The sequence below is a fragment of the Leptodactylus fuscus genome, chromosome 6, assembly GCF_031893055.1.
Source record: "Leptodactylus fuscus isolate aLepFus1 chromosome 6, aLepFus1.hap2, whole genome shotgun sequence".
Taxonomy (NCBI): domain Eukaryota; kingdom Metazoa; phylum Chordata; class Amphibia; order Anura; family Leptodactylidae; genus Leptodactylus; species Leptodactylus fuscus.
The window spans coordinates 148,332,833-148,350,752 of NC_134270.1; the positions used below are offsets into that span (position 1 = coordinate 148,332,833).

Sequence of the window (17,920 nt, forward strand, 5' to 3'; positions counted from 1 at the left end):
TCGGTTACCCATGATTGTGCCTAAGGATACGGATTTGTTTGTTTCTTACACTATGTTCACACTAGCTTTGCGGTATCACAAGGAGTCCGATGGACCCTATTGAATATAATGGGGTCTATTTTAAACTTAACTGGTAGAAGAAAAAGCCAATTTTCAGTCGATACAGACTCCGGCACAGATGTGAACCTAGCTTAAGGGTAAAAACTGTCAAAGAAAGACTCTTTGCGATCCTACATTCTCTTATAGGATCAAATGTTTCTAAAAATACAATTGTTTTTATCAACATTGATGAGTGTTATTGCCGAGTAGCCCACTGGTGACTATATACTCTTGTTTAATAACAAATGATTAATAGTGGCCAATGGAACACGATCATGTGCTACATTCAGTTTATGTGTAATATGCGTCCTTTTTGTTTCAAGGAGTTCCCAAACGGCTTCCACCAGGTTTTCCAGCGGGACAGACAAATACAAATTTTCTGCAGGGGCAGACGCCTCCCAGTGCTGCAGGCTCACCGGCCAATGGTGGAGCAACCCAGCCACAGACAAATCCTCCTGGACAGACAACAGGTATGCCTTATTCAGGTTACCCGCTGAAAGGAATACATCTCAATATGCAAAGGCCGACAATATATCTGCAGACCGAAGCAGCTGTGGTTGAAAGTCAAAGCTTGACACAAACTATAGCCAAAAAATACAAAACTATAGCTCCTCAAATTACTGCAGAATTGAGCGCAAGTTTAAGGGCTCCAGTATCAGTGAAAGCCAGCTGGCGCGCATTGCACAAGGTTGATATCCATGGCGGTGCTGCAATTGCCATAGCACCGTCGAGCTTTGACTTCCGACCATAGCCGCTTTTTTTTTTTTTTTTTTAGATGTAGATTGTGAGCCCCATATAGGGCTCACAATGTATATTTAGTTCCTATCAGTATGTCTTTGTAGAATGGGAGGAAATCCACGCAAACACAGGGAGAACATACAAACTCCTTGCAGATGTTATTCCTGGCGGGATTCGAACCAAGGACTCCAGCGCTGAAAGACTGCAGTGCTAACCACTAAGCCACCATGTTGCCCCTAGCCGCTTTTGTCTGTAAATGTTTTGCCGATCTTTTCATACTAAAATGTGACTATGGAACCGGTATACCTTGATACACCCATTAACTCAGCAATCTGGGTCATAGATGCCCCTACCAGGGTCCAGACCAACCATCAATGCTTTGTGGATCTCTGTAAGGTCTGACGTACTAGGTCTCTAAAACAAATTAACAGATTTTTAGAATACCACAAGTTAGGAAATGTATAAATAGTGATGCAAGTTACGTCATGACTTTTTTTTTTCAAATAAGAAGGCCCAGTGGGCTAAAATTGAGTATATTAAAATGGGGTGTTTGAGTTATTTTCTCCAACCCCTGCACATCTTGGTGCCCAACAATTCTTACTTTGGGTGGATCACTGTTTGTTTTTTGTGTCCTTCCTAGGTGGTCAGACCAATGGATCATCCCATAGTCAAATTCAAGGATCCCACAGTGGTCCTAATCTGATGCAGACCAATCTGATAGGACTTCATAACAACCTGAATAACCAGCAGACAAGTGGAGGTGGCGTCAGCCAGGTCAATATCGGTGGCTTGCATGGTCAACCACAACAAGGACAGCAATCTCAGATCCTTGGCATGCACCAGCAGATAATCTCCTCTCAAGGGCAAATGGTGAATCTTCAAGGACAAGCACCTTTGAATACACAGGGGCAGCTGGTACTTTCAAGAAATCAGCTCATGTCACAGGGACAAATGTTGGGAGCATCCCAAAATCTGGGTCAGGCACCTCAGAGAATGACACCGCCTAAGCAAATGATTCCCCCTCACAACCAGATGATGGTGGCCCAAGGTCAAACTGTAATGCAGCAGAATCCTGTAATGGAGCAAATTATGCAAGGCAATAAACAGGGATTTAGTAACCAAAACCCAGGAAGTGTGATGGCAGGACCTAGCCAGATAGTCAGGGGACCAACTCCTGGACTACCCAACAACTTGTTACAGTTTCAGGGGCAGACTGTCTCCCAGCAGGGCACAGCAGGCGGTAATCCTTCACAGGGTGTTAATCTGCAGGGTCAGGTCCTCCGACAGACTGTACCTGGCCAACATCTTCAGCAACCACATACTGAAACCACCGCTCAAGGTGGCAGCGATCTGGGTGCCATGTTGAATGACATTTCAATGCAGCAACAAGGAAACATGGCTCCACAACATCAACAACATTTGCAAAACATGCCAGGGAACAGTGGGCCAGGCCAGCACTTTCCAGGCCACGGCTTACCCTTTGCATCCGCGTTTGGTCAAGGGGGAAATGCAAATCAGCTTTCCTGTGGTCAGAGCCCAGCGTTCCCTGTTAATAAGGATGTTACCCTGACCAGCCCTCTCCTGGTGAATCTGCTTCAGAGCGACATATCTGCTGGACACTTCGGGATGAACAACAAACAGAATAGTAATGCTGCCAAACCTAAAAAGAAGAAGCCGCCAAGGAAGAAAAAGAATCAACAGGGAGAGGAACTTATGAAGTAGGTGGAGGATGAAACCAAATGCAATAGGAAACTACTAAGGGGAAAGTATATTTTCCTGGTAGGCTGGGGCTGCACATAGGCTTTCTGTAGCACTACTGTGTGATTTTAGTGAGTGCTACAGTGTACACAGTGGCATACAACTCAGTATACTGCTGTGGACTGCAGCTGTAGATTGATAGTAAAATCTTTAAGAAGTGCCACAAAAAGTCTATGGCAAGCCTTTTATTATTATTATTATTATTTTATTATTATTATTGTTTATTTAAATAGCACCATTAATTCCATGGTGCTTTACATTTGGGGGTTACATACAGTACACAGAATATACAGGTAGATATAATACTAACAGTGGCCGACTGGCACAGTGGGGTAGAACACTGTCAGGGCTCCTAGGAACCTATCTATAATACATAGTGTAGAACACTGTCAGGGCTCCTAGGAACCTATCTATAATACATAGTGTAGAACACTGTCAGGGCTCCTAGGAACCTATCTATAATACATAGTGTAGAACACTGTCAGGGCTCCTAGGAACCTATCTATAAAACATAGTGTAGAACACTGTCAGGGCTCCTAGGAACCTATCTATAATACATAGTGTAGAACACTGTCAGGGCTCCTAGGAACCTATCTATAAAACATAGTGTAGAACACTGTCAGGGCTCCTAGGAACCTATCTATAAAACATAGTGTAGAACACTGTCAGGGCTCCTAGGAACCTATCTATAAAACATAGTGTAGAACACTGTCAGGGCTCCTAGGAACCTATCTATAAAACATAGTGTAGAACACTGTCAGGGCTCCTAGGAACCTATCTATAAAACATAGTGTAGAACACTGTCAGAGCTCTTAGAATCCTATCTATCCAATTTTTAGCTATCTAAGTTAAAGAGGACCTTTCATCAGATTGGGCACAGGCAGTTCTATATACTGCCGGAAAGCTGACAGTGCGCTGAATTCAGCGCACTATCGGCTTCCCGATCTGTGCCCGGTGTAAAGCGCTATCGGCCTCGGTACCGTAGCGCTTTACAGTCAGAAGGGCGTTTCTGACAGTTAGCCAGGAACGCCCTTCTGCCCAGCAGCGCCTATCGCGCTGTACTGTGTGAGCGGGGAGAAACACCCCCTCCCTCTGCTCACAGTGCTCGTCCATAGACGAGTATTATCAGGAGGGGAGGGGGCGTTCCTCCCCACTCACACAGTACATTGCGATAGGTGCTGCTGGGCAGAAGGGCGTCCCCGGCTAAGTGTCAGAAACGCCCTTCTGACACTAAAGCTCTACGGTACCGGGACCGATAGCGCTTTACACCGGGCACAGATCGGGAAAGCCGATAGTGCGCTGAATTCAGCGCACTGTCAGCTTTCCGGCAGTATATAGAACCGCCTGTGCCCAATCTGATGAAAGGTCCTCTTTAAGCACAGCCAAAGTAATGTCAAAGTGGAAAGTGACATTATTGCACTCTGGTTTCTCTTCAGACTCCAGAGTATGATAGATTGAGGCCCTCGGGAAGGTGTAAAAAAAAAAAAAAAAAATCTTCCCTTCTGTTACCTTTTTTGGCCCACCTTATGGCATCTTGCTGTATCTCTCTGCCTCCTTGGTGAAGTCATATGTCTGGGGTAATGTCTAAATCCCATGATTGGGTCTCAGTGGTGACATGGGCACACTCAGCAGACTTCAGCAGTGAACTTGGATGCCTCAAGGAGGCCCAAAAGAGGTAGCCGAAGGTGCAGATTGCTGATCGGCAGGATGATTTTCTTATTAAAGAGAACTTAACACTGTACACCAATTGTACAGACCAGTAGAGTTGTACTACTCACCGCTATTGTTCCCACTGAACAGCCCCCCAAAATGCCAAATGTTTCTATGTGTCAATCCTTTTTAGAGCTGCTGACATTTTGTCTTTCTGACTAGCACCAGCGAGACTCGTATGGAGGACTCTGACCAGACTGGGATAGCTGGTGAGCAACTGGGAAACCTGGATGCTGCACCGAAACTTTCAGATTTCACCAACAGGCCTCCAGGTGAGAATCTTTTTAACTAGGAGTTATAATATATGCAATATGGTTGTTTCTAATAGTTGTTGTAGAAACTTGGAATTTCACAATGTCCATGAGCTTCCAACTCTTAAATGGGTTGTCCTGTTGTGAACACTTATTCCCTATAGACAGGACAGGGAATAATTGTCCGATTACTGAGGCCCGACCAAACGGCCCCCCCCAAGTGATCAGGGGGAGAGGGAACCAAAAGTCTCCTAAGTCTCCTTGTGAATGGAGCGCCAATGTGCTTGTATGACCAATACTCCATTCACTACTATGGGGCCAGGACTATTGTCTCATAGCATAGAAGTGAATGGAGCGCTGGTCCATTCACACAGAGGCTTTAAGTAGACTTTTAGTTCCCTGTCACCTTGATCGCTGGGGGAATCCTGCAGTCAGGTACCCTAGTGATCAGACACTTATTCCTTTATGCCAAAAGACAAGGATTATAAGACACTGTAGCTTGTGTGAGGTCTTCTCTAAGACCTCCCAGCATTGCCTTTAATTTTAATGTAAACGCTCTGGGACTTACCCTTACACATTTCATCCAGTGAGAATGGTGCCTTTAGGGTGTTGCTTCCAATCAGAACCACCAATAGTAACAATATGCATGTATACATTATATGAGATAGTGTTGGGTGCAAACATCCTGCCCCACATGTGTGCAAAACAAAAACCATGTACAACCGCCAACGCCTGTGCACATCTGGAACCTGTTATACATTGATCAGCATTTATCAAACAAATAATATTTAACCCTATATACTCTCCAAATTATTCCTTCACAAGTAGAATGTGTTTGGATACTGTTACTATAACAGGCCATATCTTAGAGGACATGAAAAGTCCTCTGTAATTTTTAGTATCAATGTAAAAGTTTTAGCAACTGACCTGCCGGATACTGGATGCCAAAAAAATTGTGATCATCTTATATTTTCACCTGATGAATGTAGCTAGGTAACTGTGTTTCTATAATGTTTTTACATCTATCCTATTCTTTCCAATCTTCTTCTAGGATATCCTGCACAGGGCATTGAGCAAAGACAACTCCAGCAGATTCCTCCTCAGTTAATGCAGTTGGGACAGCAGCAGGGTCAAAGCGGACAGACCCCTCCTCAACAAATGATGATGATGTTGATGATGCAGCAGCAACAGCAACAGCAGCAGCAACAAGACCAAAAACCTGTGAAGCTTCCCTTGCAGCAAAATGTCTTCAACCCCCGGGCAGCTATGAACTCTGATGCACAGAGGATGCCCATGCAGCAAGGTGGTAACCTACCTGTTATGGTAAATTTGCAGGGTTCTGGTTCTATACCACCTTCTCCAGACAAGCAAAGAATGTCTATGGTGTCCAGTGCATCATTAGGAAGCAACGGTAGAAAGATGGGGTTCCCAGAAAGTGGGCAGAATCAATCTGGATCTCCTCTAGGTGAGGGATCCTCAGCAGCTCCTCTGACTGACATTCCTGATCTTCCCGCAGGATCTGGACCCCAAGGTGGTATGGCACCACACTTACTTATCTCTCAAAATCCAATGATGATGCCTGGGGCAAAGCCAGGGGCTGCTTCTACTCTTTCCCTGGGACAGGGTGCAAGCCCCCAACAGCAGCACTCCAACACTATGGCTGCAGCTCATGGACTCCACTACCAAAGTGTTCAGGCTCCTTCACAGTCATCTAGGCCTAAGACACCCAACAGAGCAAGCCCCAGACCTTATTACCCCCAGACTCCCAATAACCGTCCTCCTAGCACAGAGCCCTCAGAGATTAGCCTCTCCCCAGAAAGACTGAACGCCTCTATAGCTGGTCTGTTTCCCCCACAGATCAATATTCCATTACCTCCCAGACCTACACTAAGTCGAGGATTTGATCAGCAGGGGTTGAACCCAACTACCCTCAAAGCCATAGGGCAGGCTCCACCTGGCCTAACTGTGAACAGTCAGCATTTTGGCCAGAATGCAAATAAGATGGATAATGGTTCAGGAAAACCACCGAATGCTGGTGCCAACAAGCGAGCAAGCCCAAGCAACAGCAGACGTTCAAGTCCGGCATCAAGTCGCAAAACAACCCCAAGCCCTGGTAGACAGAATTCCAAGACTGCAAAAATGATGCTTGGAGGACCACAAACCCCTGGCGTTCTACACAGTGTAGAGATGCAGAGGAACATTGTGACTGGTCAGATGTCAGTGCAAAACCCTATAGTTCCTCCTCCAATGGGACAATATCCTCCCATTTCTGTACCAAGTACTGCTGTCATTACCGAGGAAAGTAAAGAAAATCCAAATGTGATTCCAGAAAGTGATGCACAAACCGTTCAGATGGTTCCTAAAGAACAGGCTACTACAGACTTCAAAACTGGGGTTCACCAAGACATGAAGATGACTTCCCCGGATGAACTTCCTAAGAAAGATGCACTGTACTCAGATGCCCCAAAGCCCACGAGTGGTGAAGATTTGACCGCCATGTCTCCAGCCATGAGAGAGGCCCCTACATCACTAAGTCAGCTACTTGACCATTCAAATGCCCCCAATGTAAATATTCAACCCCCAAATCCAACCCCTGACACATCGCTCATGCAGACAACCGCAGAAGACCCAAAAGCAGAAATTGCTGCTTTACCAGGAGATGCACTAAACAAAGAGGCCCATTGTATAACCAACCCACAGCAGTACCCGGAGCCAAGTCCTGGACAGTCAAGGTTAGATACAGGAGACCCTAATGCTAATGTCCAACTGAACCTCCCAAGCACATCTCTGAAGAGACCCGCTGCTCCTACAACCGTCTCTAGCGCTTTGCCACCAAGCCAGATTACTGTTTTTGTGACATCAAATCCCATCACCACCTCAGCAAGTGTGTCGGCCCCAATGTCTTCTCATCTGCAGCCCACTTTGGTACCAACCGTGGTGACTATGCCAAATGTAGGGAATAAAGTTATCGTATCTGAAGGACAGGCCGCTGTTCAGTCTAGTAGTCGGCCACAGTTTATCACTCCGGTCTTCTTTAATTCTTCATCCATCATCCAAGTAATGAAAGGGTCTCAGCAAAGTAATATACCTGCATCCAACACTAACCTGATGCCTCAGTCTGTTGCGGTTGTGGGCCCTTTACATATTTCTCAGTTCCCCGGGCCACCTTCTTCCTCTGCCCCTACCAGTAATAGCTCGAGCCTTCCTACCACCCGACCCAGCCTCATAAGCCCGGTACAAAGTACACCCCAGTTTACACCTTCTCAGTCATCTTCGCCACTACCACCTACTCCGATCCAGAGCAGCTCAGAAGAAGTTGGCTCCCAACTTGGAAAAACTCCAGAATTGCGTTCTCCTACACCATTGCAACCTACAACATCGCCAACACTGGATAGCAACCTGGAGACTTCTACAAGCAAGTTCTTGGCAGCACCATCGGTTGGAAATACCAACACCGAAAAGGAGAGTAAACTTACCATAAGCAGTGCTGGTGATATAACAAGTTCAGCGCCTGAAAGCTCTGATGCAAGTGGCACCTCTGCTAGTGCACCTGGTGGCCTGGCACCACAAGGCGGTCTTATGTCCTCTGAGAACAGTAGTAACTCTGCTCTTTCCATGGATCCGATTGCTCCTATCCCTAACACTCCTGTCGACCTTCTGACTTATCCTTCTCCTGATGCCCTAATGTTGGCTGATAAACCCAGCGAATCCACACTAGCAGAACGGATCAGCACCACCTTCGATGAAACCGTTCCTGAACAGATCTTAGAAACGGGTATGTTATATGTGATTGGATGTATCTTGTAAGCTGCCATATTGCTGATACTGTAATGTTACATATGGTTCAGTTTTGCAGTTTACTGTACTGACACTAGCTGAAATCTGGACGGGTTAGTTTCAGCAACTTGTTTGAGATCTCTGCTTGCTGTCAATCAATACAACCCATCCTTGTTTGCTTCCCGTCCTGGTCACATGTGTATGTTTGGTTGTAAAAGAGTTTCCCTGAAATATTCATTGATCACCTGTTAATAGCGTGGGTGCCGACTTGATCTGGGGTACTGATCCCCATCCTGTCACGCCATACAAACTGCAGTTCTGTGGGTGAGGTGGGATAAAAGCATCTAGTTCACGTACTAGTCATTAAAGGGATCCTATCATTCAAATGCCTTTTTTCTCAGTAACATGTAGGAATAGCCTTAAGAAAGGCTATTATTCTCCTACCTTTCGTTGTCTTCTCCGCGCCGCTGTTCTCTTGAAATCCCATTTTTTGTCGGTATGCAAATGAGTTCTCTCGTAGCACTGGGGGCGGGTCCTAGCACTCAAACAGCACTGGAGGCGTCCCCAATGCTGTGAGAGAACTTTCTTCAGCGCCGCCTCCATCTTCGTCAGCAACGGCCTCTTCGCGCGTCTTCTTCAGGCACGCACGGGGAGGAGGTGTCAAAATTCACATGCGGGCGGCCATAGAACTACAGGAGCGTACTGCACATGCTCATGTAAGCAGCCACAAAAAAATGGCCGCCCGCATGTGAAGTCTGCTCAGCCCGAGGCCCGCTGGCAGAGCCGACTTGTGCTTGCGTTGAATTTTGACCTCCCCCGCGCGCGTGAAGAGGCCATTGCTGACGAAGATGAAGGCGGCACTAGAGAGAGTTCTCTCGCAGCATTGGGGATGCCCTCAGTGCTGCAAAAGAACTTATTTGCATACCGACAAAAAACAGGATTTCAAGCGAACTTCGGCGTGGAGAAGACAACGAAAGGTAGGAGACGAATAACCTTTCTTAAGGCTATTCCTATGTGTTACTGAGAAAAAAGCTGGGGGCTATACTGAATATACAAAGCATACTCCAGTGTCAGAAAGAAACAATAGAAATGACACCTCTGATGATGTGTCCGATAGTAAAGGGACATTGAAACCGGTCAGGTGACAGATTGAGGTGGTAGAATGGGCGAGGTAAGTGTCTAGCTTGCCCTATTGTTAGTTGAATGATTCCCTGATATATGTGAGTCAGTAAACTTCTCCCTACTCAGCTATACACACAAGTTATCTGCAGTGCACTATTAGCATGAGAAAAGGGTTAATACAATAGTGGTTAAGAAGGAGGAATTGGCTATCAGAAAGCAAGGATTAGCCTAGCAGTACACGGATACCAGTGAACAGCAAAGAGTTAATGATATGGACACAAGTGCAGGAGTGTTGTGAGATTCCATACAAGTAAATCAGATTGTTCACTGTGGTTCTCTAGTAGCTGCTAGGTGTGAATGCTGTCCAATTGACAGCAATTTCAGAGACACACTACTCTGTCCATTCTCCTTTCCTTTCTTTTTTAATGGGGAATTTTTTGTTTGTTTGTTCCTTTGGGTATTTTAACTGAACCAATAAAGGCTATATTTTAATACGTCCCATTTTGGGTAGGTTATACTCCCCTACTCTGAGTTTACATGATAAAAATTTTTTGGGTACGCTACAAGAATATTGATAATCTAAAATAAAATAGATCATTAATAAACATCAATGTTGATCCAGCACCTCGGAACGCCGCTGATCAGCTGTGTGAAGGGGCCGCGGTGTTAATGGGAATGCCGTGACCTCTTCACTGTTCATATCACTTACTGACTGAGCTATTGCAACCATGTAATGAGCAGAAACTTTTGTGGGACAAAGTTGTAATGATATCCCTTCCCTTCTGTGAGCCATGATGGAGGGCTTCTTTCTGAGGGGACTTAAAGAGGTTGTACAGGAATTACAGGTTTTGGTAAGGCCATGGAAGATGAAAAAGAAAAAAAGTCCATACTCTCCTTTCCCTGGTTCTCTGGTTGTACTGCATCGTGGTCCAGTCCAGTGGCACCCTGGGACTTACTGGTTCCTTTCGCTAGGCCCGCCGATTGGCTTGCGCAGCCATGTGTGGCAATGACTATCACCAAACCAATCCCCATGACGCCAATGAACTGGAGCACGGTGTGGTGTTGCGGGGACAGGTGAGTATTTTTTCTGGGTTTTTTTTGTTTGACCATGTGTGTATGGTCTTCCTCATTTAATATTCTAGAATCTTCCATCCCAATAATTCTAGAATCATGGCACGGCTGCACCCTCCCCTCCTTCCTATCACTGACTCTCCAGCCTATTTTCGGTTATCTTCTCGGCGGACAGGAACTTCATACTCTCTGTTTTTGGAATATTGATGCAAGTCCATTTTGTGGCTTCTTTGCTTTCAATACCTTTCTTCTCTCTGTTAACCTTCCCTTGACAAAGCTCCTTCTGAGAACACTGGGCAGGAGGAAGGAGCAGTCAGTGAGAAGCAGTCTGTTCCAGATACTGTAGGTAAGATGTTTGTCATGTAATGGTATTCCAAGGCCTGAAGGCCACCATACTGTGGACGTCATGTATCAATACCATCTCTGAGAGTCTGCACTTTCTCCATCACTCTTATTTTCTTCCTCCTTGAAATGAACAGAGGTGGAGTTGTCTGTCAGCCACCCATCCCACCTATGGGTATCATATTCGCTGGGGCTGTGCCCACACCATATTTCTTCTCGTGGCCGTTGTCCCTTATCATCCTTGTTTGTTTCTGATAATCCTTGGGCCATATAACCAGTGGACTGTTGGGTATGCTGGACATTACAGCTAGGTTTGGCCAGGTCCCTGGATACGGCATTCACAGCAGGTCTCAAAGCGAGGTAGAAGTCCATACATTGACCAGTGTACATCTTCATCATTCCTCTGTGAAGTAGCAGGTTGGATATAAATGTAATATTCTGTGTTTTTTTTTTCCTTTTCCTTTAGATCCTGAGTCACAAGATACCATGGAAAGGTGAGTGCAACTTTACTATATTAGGCCTCATGCACACAAGTCCTATTCATTGCTATGGTTCTATACACACGTGTAGTTTTTGTGGCTGTGCATCAGAATTTTAGGGCTGAATCTGCCTCGAAATCAGAACAGGATTCTACCGTGTGAACATACATGGGAGTAGTCGCTTGGTCATGCACTCATAGGCCCCAAGCGTTAAGGAACTTATCAGAGTCCCTCCAGCTGCATAGACTGGTTTATAGAGAGGTAGATCAGTATTAATCCTGTTAACCCAGCAGGTAGAGGAGGGGGTCTTTGGGGGCTTCCAATTCTTGCATAGAACATAAGCTATTTGTCTAATCACTTACCGTACTTAGAAGAAACTATATCGCCCACTATTCAAGGAAAGTTGACCTCAAGGGTGCACACCCAATGCAATGCAAAGCACACCCAATGCACACCCAATGCAAAGCAATGAAGGAGTGAACACTGGATCAGTACTCCTATAGAACAGGGTATTCCCAGATCACATGAACAATAACACCCCCCCCCCTTTACATTATAGGATTAGAGCAACAGACATTAACAATAATTGAGTGATAGAAGCAGATGGAGCCCCCTCCAATTAGTGTCTGTTCCCATTTGCTAGTGCCACGCAGGGGCCTTTACTAGGAACCAAAATAGACCTTTGTAGCAACAAACTGATAAAGCAATGTAAAGATAATCCTTTTTTCATGGCTATGCAAATCAGCCTCAAGTGCACTGGGGGCCGGCCTAATTTATATACAAATTGCCAGAAGTGCTCTGAATGTTTCTGCCTAATGTCACCCCTTTAGCAGAGATTGATATTTGCAGCCTCTGCCTGCATCGTAGCTGTCTGTCTACAAATCTAGCAAACTGGGCCCGCCCCTGGTGCACTTGCGGGATGATTTGCATATTCATAAAAAGAGGATTTATCTCAGCAATGCTTCATCGGTTTGGAGCCACATAGATATGTTTCTGTTTCTATTAAAGGTCTCTACACAGCGCCATTATTGGTTTTCGGGAGCATTTTGGACGTGATAGACTCTGTCCATTGCTTTCATCCTATGACGGGTGAGAATAAGGCACATTTATAACAGTAGTGTGAATTTACCCTTACTGTGTTGTCCCTAACCCCTTCCTGTTGATGGTGTGCTCTTACATCATAGTATATAGATGGCTCCTGTGCTGGGTGCAGTATATACAGCTGACTTCCTCCTGTCTATATTCACTAAGCACTTTTCTAGCGCCGTCTGTACTGTGCTTATCCCTTATTAATAGTGCTCATGAATTCCTATGACATTGTTTAGATCTATGTTACCATGGAGAGGTTTAGGAACGACCGCTGAAGGGGCTTGTTAGTACATCTGTAGCACGCCACTTTGGTTGGAGTACTCTGGAGTTTAAAGGGGAAGTGTTCCCAGTCTTGATATTCTCCTTTTAGTATATACGTAATTAGAATTCTGGAGTTTCTGTTTTGTCGCTTCCTCCTCATGATACTGTCAGCATTGATTTGTACAGGGACGCGCCATTATCCGGTAAGGCTGTAGTCACACTAGTGTTCGTGGAGGATTCGGGACTCTGTTCACCATTCCACTTAAAATATGCGGAGCAAGCAGGACTCTAATCTCCGCCGAATTCAGGCAGAAACTTAGCAGACACCTTTATAGTCTATGGGGTTCACAGATAATCACTTTTTAAGCTAACAGGTTTTCCATTTTTCTGGTCCCCAAGTTTACTCATAGAATGGAAACACGAACGCGAGTGTGATCCTAACATTACACTGCGTATTTAATTTATTCAGAAATGACTAGGAGGCGTAACAGAGAAATGGCACAACACAGCGTTCTAGAAAACATATTTCAGAATTATTATAGTATACATAGTATTAGGAATACAGTTAGATACTAAAATAGACATGTCAGGAGAGGTGAAGGGGGTTTATAAAGAGGCCACAAGCCTTGATCTGCGCCTCATTCATCACAATGTGTATGTGGTGAAGCCGGGTAGGGACGCCTTGGCCTGTGGCCCAGGAATGGCTGACTGACTAGGGAATAGGCCGCATCACCTAATTCACTTTTGTGATATAAATGACAAAAATGTGAGCTGACAGTTTTCTGGTGAGGCGCAGTCCCAAAGAGAATGTGCCCGATCATGACTAGGGCTATGTCTCGTCATAAATCTGGCACATACACCGCCGTCACAGGTATCATCAAGACTGGTATATAATACACCGTTCTTGATGAACCGGCCCCTAGTTTTCAAAGTGGATTTGTCTACTTCAAACAAAGGCTGTGTGACTTTCTCATTGAGACCTTATAAGAGATGAGCGAGTACTGTTCGGGTCAGCCGATCCGAACAGCACGCTTCATAGAAATGAATGGATGCACCTGGTACTTCCGCTTTGACGTCGGCCGGCTGCTTAACCCCCCGTGTGCCAGCTACGTCCATTCATTTCTATGGGAGCGTGCTGTTCGGATCGGCTGATCCGAACAGTACTCGCTCATTTCTAGACCTTACTAAACATAAAGCTATACCATACTGTGCCCTGCTGCGCTGACTCCAAACCTTCCAGGGCAGACACTGTGGCATATTCGTCAAGACTGATATATTATATGGCGGTCTTAATGATGCCTGTGATGGCAGGGGTTTCATAAGATTCACAAAGAGATTCATCCATTGTCATGAATCTTACTTATTCATCAGCGGGCCTGGACCTCAGCAGAAATCTATATCAGCTCCTAGTTAGCCCAGGTTTCTGCAAGTGACAGTGAAGTAGACACAAGCAATGGACTTACCCATTTTATGAAAAGTGTAAACCCACTACTCGGTGCAGATTGATAGTGAACCCGCCCTATAAGACAGTTCTGACATTCACTCTTCTGCATTATAACCCCTCTAGTGAACCAGCCGAGCGATCGCGGCCTCCAAGCCGAAGAAATTCAAGGGCAGAAGAATTTCCCATAGCCCAAGAAAGTTTGGAGAGCGGACAGCGAAAGCGTTCAGCACGTCCCACTGCTGCGTCCAGCTCCGCAAAAGGTGAAGGCAACGGTCTGGGTGATCTACAGTAGATATATGAGAATGAGCATGGGTGTGATGTGGGTGTAATACTATTCCGTAAACTGAGGAGTGGGGGTCACTGTGGACCAATACTTAGTGTGGACTAGCAATGCCCATGTAAGAACATCGTGCCGCCATCTAATGGCTTGTGACTTGTACATCTGGTGGTCCACAGTGCAGATATGCCATATGTTCTGTATCCTTCTCTTACCACTTTCATAAACCTGCTGTGTTTCTTTCAGAATCTGGAGCCAGTCCCCCTCAACCCAAAAGGAGGAAGTCCAAGTAAATTTTATTTTTTGTCTCCTGTCTCCCCCCCCCCACCCCCACTTTTTTATACAAATCTGCTGACAGATATGTATATGTTCGTGTGCTGTGATATATCTCTATTTTTTTACCGACCGGAGGTGAATATGCTTGTACAGTTCTTATTGGTTTTAATTATTTTTCCTGCGTCTGTGGAGAGACCTGTTTTTGGGAAATGAACCTAGTTAAGCTACTACCTACCCTTTTTTTGTTGGACCTGTTATTTTCTGTACCACTAGAGGGCAGCGGGAGTTCATTATCATTATATAACATCCCTGATCTGATCCCTAAAATGTCACCCTTACAATGGATAGAAAACATTACCAGTAACCTTTATTGGGGCATTAAAGGGGTGTAAGTATACTAAGAAATCCAGTCTTATAGATTTAAAGGGTTTTTTTCCACGAACAAAACGTACCCCCTCTGCACAGGAGAAGAGATAAATAAGATGACAAGCATGTGAATCCTCACCGGTCATAAGTACTGGAGACCCCTTGAGACTGTCGAGCACAGCAATCCCATAGGGATGAATGGAGCAGCTACTCAGATTCATGACTGCTACTCCATTAAAAGAAGGCTACACTAGGCTCTCTTTCTTGTAATCGGTGAGGGTCCCAAATATCAGATCTCCAGCCATCAGACTCTTATCTCCTATCCCATGGATGGTGGGGTGTTTTCTTTGTTGGAAAACCCTTTTAATGGAAGCGTGCTTCAGTCCAACTCTAGTCTACCATGTTGGCTAAAGGGGTCTTGTTTTAATACACTTTAATATCACATTTTAATGGAAAAATGGGGGGCACCTTAGGAATAACCCAGCAGAGGGGTTCCCATCCAAGTCAAGTCTGTGTATGAACATTTTCATATGTTTCTAGAGAATTTACATACATGTGACTAGTAATGGAGTATTGTGGAGTATTGACTAGTATTAATTGGGGGTCTTATACACTTTTATGTCAGATAAAATTGACACGCCATGATGCCATTGTTGGAAAATTCCTTCAAGGGATTTGTCCGGGGCGGCTCTCGGCTCAGCAAACATCTGGGGGTAACTGTGAGCGCCATAGGTAGTGCTGCAGCAACAGAAGATCCCCTACCCATGTTTATTAACATCCCCCCGTGTACAAATATGATACCTTGAAGACTCATGGGAAATACTTGTGTGTGAGCACAGTAGAAATCCATTCCTATAATAAATGGGTGACCATTTAGTGAAAGGGTTCTTCAAGGGTTATTCCCGTCTCTGCAAGTCATTGCCAAGATGAGAATATCTGAGGATATCCCTAGAGCGGGAATTACAGGAACAGCCTAGGAGTGTTGCTCTACGTTACTTCCGTAACTGCCATAGAGGTCAATAGGAGCTGCAGAAACTGCGTTGAGCTACACAGTTTCTATAAGACTGGGCTAACAGTGTCTAAAAAAGTCCTGCAAGTCTGATGGACCCCATTTTAGACAATGGGATCCATTCTTATACACTATTTTAGCAGTCCGTTGTTCTGTTCCCTTGGTAGATGCTACTGTGAATCTAGCATACCATCACAATGATGGAAACAGTATGGCTAAATGTGCCATGCTGTTTCCATAGGTTCTTCTCTATGGCAGGTTCGGTAATGTACAGCAGCCCTGTTTGGCTATTGGGGTTAGTCCTGTTTTCGTGGTCGGGACTTAGGACACAGTTATTCCCATCTTTGGAGCAGCACCTATAAAATGATGATAAGAGCAGGACTTGTTGGAGGTGGTGACAGGTCCCCTTTAAGCACAGTATGGACATCATAGTCATATATTAACTAACGGGATATACCTTTGCACCTTACTTGTAGGACAGTTGGGGTATGTTCACATGGAGTTTCCTGCAGGTGGATTTACCTTTCAAAAATGCCGGACTCTCCTATTTCAATAGGAGTCAGCGGTAGATTTTTTTTTCCTCTAGCTAATGTTTTTCAGCTAGAAGGCAGAAAAAATGGTTGTGCCCTCCCTATGTTCAGGCGGATTCTGCCTGAAACGCTCATAGAAATGAATGGGAGGCCGAAAAAAACTTTGAAGGGGTCTATTTAAAAAAAAAAAAAAAGTTTCATGTTTTAAGAAACAGAAGCCTGTGTGCTGGGCAAAAAATCGCTCCCGAAAAGCGCTTCAAAAGCGTCTTCGAAAACTTCTAAAAAACTCAAAAAACACTGTGTGAACTTACCCTCATACAGTAGGGGACATTGTGAAGCATACTTCTTACAGAATGGTGGCGGTCTGAATGCTAGGGTTCAGGATGGCGGGGGTCTGACGACTAGCATGCAGGATAGTGGTGGGGGGGTCTGACTGCCAGGAGCATTGGTGATGGCGGAATACAGCGCTCATCTATTTATGGCAGTGCCATAAAGGACAATGGAGTGGCAGCATGCCTCCCTGACCACTGTTTATTTACCTAGGGGGACCCCTGTTCTTGAGATGGGGGCGTCTTAGTGGTCAGACCCTACTCGTTATACATTTATCACCTATCCCGTGGATAGGTGATAGGTTGTCATTCTACGACAACCCCTTTAACTGATAGGATGAAGATTATGAGTGACATCACTATATTTGGATGACTGGCCGATTACGGTAGCTTTAAAGCTGCGCTGTAATTAGTTGCTATGGGCAAAGCTGTTTTTCTTATAGTCGGGTTCCTAAATTTCTTACTAGGCCTCATTTATCAGAAAGGTAGGCCTTGTTGCACATAGCAACCAGTCACAGCGCACTTCAATGATCAGTTATGGGTAAACAAGGCCAGTTATTCTGGAGGCGCCATTATACCTCAGACGTAGCGGTGCCATTAATATGTAATAAATGTGCAGCTTTATTACGGTTTAGGCCATAAAACATAAGATGTTGGCCATGACTCTCCATCTGTAAGTACAACTCCCAGCATACCCTGAGGCTAATACTGGGAGTTGTACTCCGATATTGTATATACAATGTAGATATTGTGACGGTGATCAGTGAGCACAGGAAATGAAGGTTTGTACCCCCCCAGCCCCTCCTCGGTTTTACAGCAGTGATAGCGCCACCTATTTTGTGTTGTCAGAGTACTGTATTTATATAGCAGAGTTTAATAAAGCGTCAGCTAGCGACTGAAACCTTGTAAATAATTTTAACAATCATATGGTTAATTTGTTGTAGAATTGGACCAGTGGAAATGTTTGTAACAAAAAACGTGGATGTTTTAAA

The 17,920-nt window shown here is 45.0% G+C and overlaps 1 protein-coding gene across 6 annotated transcripts in view; it reads left to right on the forward strand.

The window, feature by feature from the left end:
• NCOA6 (nuclear receptor coactivator 6) overlaps positions 1 to 17,920 on the forward strand; it is a 35,957-nt gene extending 18,037 nt beyond the window's left edge. For 4 of the 6 annotated variants that reach the window (XM_075277509.1, XM_075277511.1, XM_075277515.1 and 1 more), the window contains exons 8-15: positions 423 to 569; positions 1,478 to 2,555; positions 4,468 to 4,577; positions 5,608 to 8,331; positions 10,804 to 10,872; positions 11,335 to 11,362; positions 14,265 to 14,401; positions 14,665 to 17,920. In XM_075277509.1, coding sequence (XP_075133610.1) covers positions 423 to 569; positions 1,478 to 2,555; positions 4,468 to 4,577; positions 5,608 to 8,331; positions 10,804 to 10,872; positions 11,335 to 11,362; positions 14,265 to 14,401; positions 14,665 to 14,711 — 4,340 coding nt within the window. In that variant the 3' untranslated portion in view covers positions 14,712 to 17,920. The remainder of the gene's footprint in view (positions 1 to 422; positions 570 to 1,477; positions 2,556 to 4,467; positions 4,578 to 5,607; positions 8,332 to 10,803; positions 10,873 to 11,334; positions 11,363 to 14,264; positions 14,402 to 14,664) is intronic. The other 2 variants (XM_075277512.1, XM_075277514.1) reach the window with 1 other exon arrangement.